At 56.3% G+C, this 7,766-nt stretch overlaps 1 protein-coding gene across 6 annotated transcripts in view; it reads left to right on the forward strand.

Moving 5' to 3' along the window:
- Positions 1-5,379, forward strand: part of LOC105092694 (carboxyl-terminal PDZ ligand of neuronal nitric oxide synthase protein) — a 281,400-nt gene extending 276,021 nt beyond the window's left edge. For all 6 annotated transcript variants that reach the window (XM_010984410.3, XM_010984411.3, XM_064477935.1 and 3 more), the window contains 2 exons: positions 701-1,010; positions 1,866-5,379. In XM_010984410.3, coding sequence (XP_010982712.1) covers positions 701-1,010; positions 1,866-2,364 — 809 coding nt within the window. In that variant the 3' untranslated portion in view covers positions 2,365-5,379. The remainder of the gene's footprint in view (positions 1-700; positions 1,011-1,865) is intronic.
- Positions 5,380-7,766: the final 2,387 nt, after the last annotated feature.

Below are 7,766 nucleotides of genomic sequence, written 5' to 3' on the forward strand. Positions count from 1 at the left end.
TCTTCATCATCTACAAATAGAAGTCGTACTGTGCCCCACTTCACTAGGTTGTCGGGAGGGTCAAGTGAGCTGGTGCGCCTCCTGCTTCCTTGGCACCAAGTGCGTGTCCATTTGTGTGTGAGCTGGCCTGAGCCACCACTCAGCATCTCCCTGCGTGCAGCTGGCCCGTCTTCCCGAGTTCCACCCCAGGAGAAGTGAGCATTTTCCATGGAGAAAATGAGCTACACACGTGGCTTTTCAGCAGGGAGCTTCCAACTCCAGGCCTCGTACTTGCCATCCCTCCACCAGCTTCTGCCCCAGTGCCTGAGTCAGAGAGCTCAGCGTGTGCTCACGGCAACGGGAAAAAATGTCACATCGCATTGCTTCACCCTCGTTTTTTTCTTTACCTCAAAGGGCCTGGTGACCCCACAGTAAGGGGTTAAGCCATGAGTCAAGGAGGCAGATTTAAAGGGATAAGTTAGCTCTTTTGTGGCTAGAGTTCGTCACTGATTAACCTGGGCGAGGCAGAACTAGAATTTCTGGTCCTATGTCCCACCCAGACAACTGGATCGGAAGGTCAAGGGTGTCTTTGCTGGCTCTTTGTTGACTGTTTCCAAAGCCTTATGCAGTTACAAGTTGTGGGCGTGGTATAAGGAGGAGACAAGCAGTGATGGGGTTGCCCCCCACTCACCATTTCTCCGTCTGCCCTGTTTGTTCGTAGTTGACCACAGCATGTTCGAGAACTTGAACACAGCCCTCACCCCAAAGCTCCAGGCGAGCCGCTCCTTTCCCCACTTGTCCAGGTCTGCGGCCCCCAGCTCTGCCACCCTGGGGCCTGTGGAGCCCGGAGGGCCAGGACTCTGGGCGGGCAGCAGCCAGCACCTCAAGAACCTGGGCAAAGCCATGGGGGCCAAAGTGAATGACTTCCTGCGGAGGAAAGAGCCCTCGGGCCTGGGCGGCGCGGGCACAATGGAAGTCAACAAGACGGCAGGGGCCCAGCTGGCCGGCGGGGCTGACGTGGATGACGGAAGGTGAGTGCACCCCACCTCCTGCCCTGACACCCCCGGTTCTGTGGACCCCCTGGAAGAGGTCTGCAGACAAACTGTAATGTCTTGGGAGAATGACCCCATGGAAGGGACATGAGGTGGTCACATGAAGAGCAGCTGAAGGGTCAGGCGACGTTCGTGGGAGCTGGCTTTAGTCTCCATCTCCATGGCAAACGTTTATCGAGTGCCCATCACATCCTAGCCCTGAGCTACGCTTCAGCTGCATTACTTTACCTAACCCCACAACGGCCCTCTGAGGTAGATTATATTATTTCCATCTTGCAGACAACACAAGTGCAGAGAGGTAGTATCAGGTGCTTAAGGTTACCAAGTTAGGGACTGGCAGAGCTGGAGTCAAACCCAGGGATTGCCCAGAAGCTCCCCAGGGGGACTCTGACCCCTCAGCCACACCGGAGGAGCCCTGTGCTGACTGTTGGTAGTAGAGAAGCCAGCATCTGGCAGAACCCCCTGGACAGGGGAGGCAGTCGCCCACTGTGGCAGCCCTCCCGTTTCCGGGCCTTGTTTTAAACACCTGCGCTCCCCAGGTGGGGGTGCACTTTTTAGGACTGTCGCATAGGTTCTGATGTGACACAGTTCACTGGGGGTCCTGGCGTTAACGCTGCTGCTCTGAACACCGAGTGAGGGTGGGACAGGCCAAAAGCGGTTTGCGCACAAACTGCTGAAACTCACACACTAAACCAAAAACGAGAGGCCGGAGCATAAAGCGCTCCTGGGGTGGGTGGGTTGAAAGTGCAGGTGGAGTTAGAGAAGGGAAGACGCACTGGGGACTGGTGTCCCAGCATCCTTAAAGCACATGCCTCTCTGTCGTCAACCTTACAGATCAGCCCTGCAAGACACATTCCCTCGCCTGGATCCTCCACCTCCCATCATCAGGAAGCGAACCCCACGAGCCCTGAAGACCACCCAGGACATGCTGATTTCATCGCAGCCTGTCCTAAGCAGTCTGGAGTATGGGACTGAGCTGTCACCTGGGCAACCCCAGGACTCCCATCCCGCTGCCCAGCCCAGCCCAGCAGATGCTTCACAGCCAGAGGCCACCATGGAAATGGCGGACAGGGGCGAGGCTCTGCCCAATGGAGAGGTTTCCCTGTCGGTACCTGACCTCATCCACAAAGACAGCCAGGACGAACCCAAGCTAAAGATGACTGAGGGCAGAAGGGCCTCTTCCCCTGGCCTCATCGAGAGAAATGGCCTCAAACTCAGCCTGAGCCCCATCAGCCTGGCTGAGTCCCTGGAGGATAGCAGCCCGCCTCCTCGGGCACGGACCTCCAGCCTTGACAACGAGGGCCCTCACCCAGACCTGCTGTCCTTTGAGTAGAGCTGCTTCTGTCCTGCTGTGCGCTCCCTTCCCTCTGCTCTCCCCTCAGCCGTGCACCCGGGCCCTTGCCCCAGCCCCAGCCTGCTGTTTGCCCTCCTCGCACAAGGCACCAGCAGGGAGCTGATTCTCCCTCATGGGCTGTTGCAGGGCCAGAAGCCACAAGTAGCCCTACTTCTAGGGTCCATCTGTGGGATGGCAAAGGGACTCAGGTGCCATCTCGGTTCCCCTGGGTGCTGGCTGCAGCTCTTGGATAGCAGAGCGTCATGGCTCCTCACTGACTGCAGGACCAGCAGCCCAAGATGAAGGATCTTGCGGGAATTCTCTTTGCCTGCCTCCCACAGGCTGCCTACTCTTCTCCTTCCCAGGCCCTCTGGGTTCCTTCCTTCCCTTCCCTGGGGGCCCAGCGTCTTCCTGCCTCAGGGGTAATCAGGCTGGAGGAGGAATTGTGGGTTTGGCTTGATGATGGGCCCAGACCCGGAAAGCCACACACCCTGAGCACAGCCCAGTCACAGCTCCTCCTGGTCCCAAGAAAACGCAAGCCCCTGGTTGTCCCCTCACCTCTACCTAGGTGGATGAGGGCCAGGGGAGAGGCTTCCCAGGCCTGAGACCTCGGGCAGCCTTGTCACCCAGGGTTCACAGGGTGTTACTCATCTAGCCACATGGCGAACATGGTGAGCACTCCCAGAGTAGGGGGCACAGAGCCAGCCACCGAGAGCGCCTGCCCAGAGTGTGAGTCTAGAGAGGCACCGAGGAAGCAGATGCAGCCTGCTACACTCGGGCTTCCCTTGCTGTGCGTGGGGACAGGACCAGGCAGGCCGCAGCAGGAGCAGCAGAGCAAGTTGCGATCCTGTTTGGGGGGAGGGCCCAGGAACCTAGCACCCAGGGAGCTGGTCCCCGAGAACCCAGAGCAGTAGTGGAGATGGCAGTGTGGCAACCAGGATGTGAAAAGAGCCATTGTCGGGGCTCCTAGCAGCCTCTCAGGGGCCCCACCACCTGAGATGCAATTGTAGGGTCTAAGCATGGTAAGTGCGAGAACCAGGGTGGAGAGTGTAAGAGGTTGGAACGCGGTGAGAACCGCGGGGCAGGCTACTTTTCCTTAAGTAGAAAGCACTCTGCTCTCCTGCAGAAGGTTCCCGCCCCGTGCCTGCCTCGGGGTCTTTGTGAGGGACTGACCTGGTTCACCCAGCCCCGCTGGCTCCTGCCCTCCTGGGTTAACCCACTTTTGTGTTCCTGTCTCCTACCAGGGGTCCTGTCGTGCTGTCTTCCTGTGGCCAGGAGACCCTGTCGGGGGCTGATCCCCACCCTGGGGGCCTTTGCAGCAAGGAGAGAACAGGCCTTTTCTTGAGCAGAGCGGCTGGTCCCAGGAGAAGGCTGGGAGTGGCCTGTCTGGCCAGGGTGGGCAGTGTAGCAGTCCTCCTCCTGTGATTCCTGCCACCTCCCTTTTCTATTCATTGTTCCACTTCCTACCCTGGGGGCCCCAGAGCTCATTTCCCACTTCACCCAGTCACCCCATTTCTGTTCCCGTCCCCACCACCTCTGCCATATAAAGTGTCCAAGCTAACTCCTGCAGACCTGGGAGCCTCGGGACCCCCAGGCTGAGGCTGCCTTCCTGCATCCTTGCTTCTGCAGCCATGCGCATTGCCACAGCTCGCCCACCGCCTCCCCTTCCACCCCGTCTCGCACAGCGGAGCCTTGTTTCACCGTCCTCAGGAGGGTCCAGGCACGCCGGGTGCCGTGGTGAAGTGAGCAATGCTGTTGCTGAATTGAGTAGATCGTGACTTACTCCAGGAACAGCACAAGGATTTGGGGACCTGTGAGTTTTTCCAGAATGGCTTGGGGTTCTGCACAAAATGCAGAGCTGGGGGCCGGGGGCAGAGAACTATAAACACACGTGCTGGGAGCAAGCCCAGTTTCCCCTGCGCTTCCACACCAGGAGCTTGGTTTGCTTCTCTGATGGGAAGCTTACCAGGTACCTGCACTCTGGGCTGCTCCTCCGCTAAGACCAGGGTGGCTCTGGCCAGGTGATACTGTAACCGTAGGTTACAGGTTGCGGGGCCAGGCTGCCTTAAGTGCCTTGCTCTCTACGCCACATCCAGCATCCGATGAAGTCCTGGCCACCCAACCCGGGATTAGCACAGGGGTCCTACCAGGCTTTCCCAGGGCCACTCAGATTCATGTCTGGTACCAGATAAGGGTCTGTGGGACTCTGCTGCAATCTCTAGCTGGCCTCTCTGATCACCTCAGCCATCCTTCTGCGGGGGGGGTGATACTGCTACCAGGGGTGGGGCGAGGTGGGCGGGGACACTCTCTGAGGCTGAAATCTGGTCCTAGATGCCACAGGTAGTGCCGGTGCCTGGGGCTAAGCGTTACCCAGAAGCCAGCAGAACAACGACTTCTGTCCTGCTGAGGGTCTCGGCTCAGACCAGGCCTCTAGCCAAAGCCCCACCTGGCTTCCTGTGTCCATCTCGACAGCCTGAGCTCCCTGTGCCTGCAGCATGGCAGTCACCCCTCCCCACCTGACCACCCCCCGGGTCATGTCCCGTGCCTGCAGCATGGCAGTCACCTCCCCACCTGACCACCCCTCGCCATGGTGAGTCCGGCTTCTCTGAGTGGCCCAGTGTGCTCAAGGGCAGGGTACCGAGGAGGAATGAAAGGTCTGTCTTCTCTGTCCATGTAAGGAAGTCTTTTCTCTCCCCGTTGCTCACCCATGCCCTGTGTCCCCAGATTCAGCGGCAGCTTTACCCTGATAGATACAAGGTGAGCTTCCAGAACCTGGCAGGAGGGTGGCGTGTTCCCTGGCAGGGAGAGAAATGTGTCTGTGTTAACGAGTGTGGGTGACAGGAAGACGAACATTCGAAGAATCCATCAACTTTTAAAGAACAAAGAGGTTGGCCTCAGGCTGGGGGACGAAGGATACTACAGAGCTATTCTGAGGATTTTCTAGAGATTTTATATTTATATTTTTAGTAATTTTTCTGGTAGAAGGAAACCGTACAATAAAATCATTTGGTTTGATTTTGCTGGTTTTGTTTTTCTGTCCTGACTGGTGGGGCTTGGTTGGTCTTTCTGAAGCCTGACTTGTGGCATGGAGAGCATTGGCCTTTGCTTTGTGAGCCTGAAGAGGGAGGCGTGAGTAGGGTAGAAACATCAGGATGTCGGGCGCTGCCAGCAGACCTCCGGCCCGCGACTCCTGGGGGGAGCCGATCTCTGGGGATGCACCCTCGTTTGTGCCCTGACTAGCTGTCCACTGTGGAAGTCATTCTGCTTCCAACCTGCTCTACAGCTGATTCAGGGCATCATGTGCTCAGGTGTGACCCTCCCCATCAGGGGGAAACACGGAGGAAACTGGAGTGTCCACCAGATGGTCCTCTAGGTGGTGACTTAACCTGGGGTCCACCACAGCCCTTTTCCACCAAGTAGGGGACGGAGCTGGGTGTGCACGCAGACGCTCTTCAGAAAGGAACCAGAGCTGCCATCAGAGTCACAGTCCCTAGTAAGTGTCAGTGAAACACCCAAAGTTGCTGATGTGGGCACTTCCCCAGGCCGGAGTGACCCCGATGCTCCTTACTGAGAGAGCGTAGCTTGGAGCAGCACTGGCCTGAAGCCCCTTTGACCCCCTTGCTTCCCCCTGGTTGGTGTCTTTGGTGAGGACCCAAAGGACTCCCAGCTGAGAGTCAGCCAGACTTTTAACCCACTAAAAGGGAGAGTGTGGAGAAGAGACAGGAAGGGGAAGGAAAAAAGTCTGTTCTTAGGAGCCATACCCATTTCTAAAGGGGGAAGGATGGGGTCTGTCTGCCCAGCGCTGCCATTTGCCCCCATGACCATGCCAGGGGTCCCTGGCTGCATGTCCGAAATGTCTCAGGCATGAGGCTAAGCCTGCAGCCTCTTCTGCATTGAATTCCACTCCTGACTTCCTTTCTCAAAGGACTAGCAGGAGGACTGCGGACGTTCAGGCTGCTCACTCGCTCTGCAGAGGGGTGCGCTGTGTTGTTCCAGGAAGGCGGGAGTCATGCAAAAAAGTCCAGCATATTCCATGCATGGGGAAAGGCATTGAAAATACTTACAATAGCAAGTTTTTCCTTTAAGGGTAAGCTCCAGGGACTAATCTTTGGCGACTTCTCCCATTGGATGGCTTCAGGATCGGTTTCTGCAGGTATTCAGGTGTGACATGTGATTTTAATATGCCTTTCTTTCTCACTATTATGCAAAGTAGTTATTTTGGGCCAAGATCGAATATGAAAAATTGTAAAAAAAATGTTTTTGAGGAAATTTTTAAGTGTCAAAAAGGATGTGCATGTCGTGTTTCTTAATGCCGTGCTCTAAGTGCTCTAGAATCTGGGGTACAAAGATGCATTTGTTTGGACAAATATCCAAGCCCCTTCCTGGGCACAGTGCTGTCTGGAGCACAGCCGTAACATCGGTGGACAAGGAGACCTGGTTCTACCTCTTAACCATGAGCACAGTGGGTGAGGACACCATGGAACCTGCCCCCCTGTTATGCTAACAGGTTAACAGAGCATGAAAGCAGATGCAAGCACCAAAGGGGGCCGGGTGGTAACTTTAGCTGAAGGTGCTTTTCCTCGGAGCTTACTCTGCTTCTCATAGTTGCTGAAGGAAATGAACAAATCAGAGGTCATCGGGAAACCTGCTTCATTCCTAGAGTCTGTGCATGTGCTGGTGGGGACCCCCCCTCGGGATTCCGAATTTATGGAGTCAGCTAATCCAGGGCTGCGCCTCAGATCCTGCTCCACACTCAGAGACTTCCTTCCTGGTCCATTTGCTCTGCTCTCAGACTTCTTCGGAATCCCTTCGAAGCCGGTGAATCCTGGGAGTGTGGTAGAACTGTCTGTGCTTTGACTGTGTCCTCTCTCCACTCACATCTCCACTGCAGAGCTCCCCACTCCAGCCTGGTGGCTGCTGGTAACAACCCAACAATGGCTTATCTTTGAGATTTTGGGCCTCAGGGTCCCCTGGGCTTCACCCTGCTGCGCCCACCGCTAGGTTTGAGGTGTCCAGTCTGGAGCTCACGCTGTGGCTTCGCTCTGGGTGGGAACAGGTAATTAAGTCCACACAGAGGAATCCCCACCTCCCCCGAGCAGCTTCCCAAGTGTGGGTGACATTTAATGTCTTTCCTCTCTCCCAAGGAAATCCACTCTGGAAACCTTAATTTGAGTTGTCCAGTGAAAGCATCTTCCAGTGCTTTGCCCCTCCAGGATGCCCTCCGCCCTGCTGCCATTCTCAGAGTCCCCTGCACTGATTTACCACTAATGAGAAAATTCCTCTGCTTTCGTATCTAGGGCCCGACCCCCGGAGACACAAATCCTCTTTGTGTCCAGCTTATCTCCAGCTGCTGCCATGATAAATAGTCCAGCTCAAGGGAGCCTGGAGAAGCTCTACCCCAC

Source organism: Camelus dromedarius, chromosome 23 (genome assembly GCF_036321535.1).
Source record: "Camelus dromedarius isolate mCamDro1 chromosome 23, mCamDro1.pat, whole genome shotgun sequence".
NCBI classification, from domain to species: Eukaryota; Metazoa; Chordata; class Mammalia; order Artiodactyla; family Camelidae; genus Camelus; species Camelus dromedarius.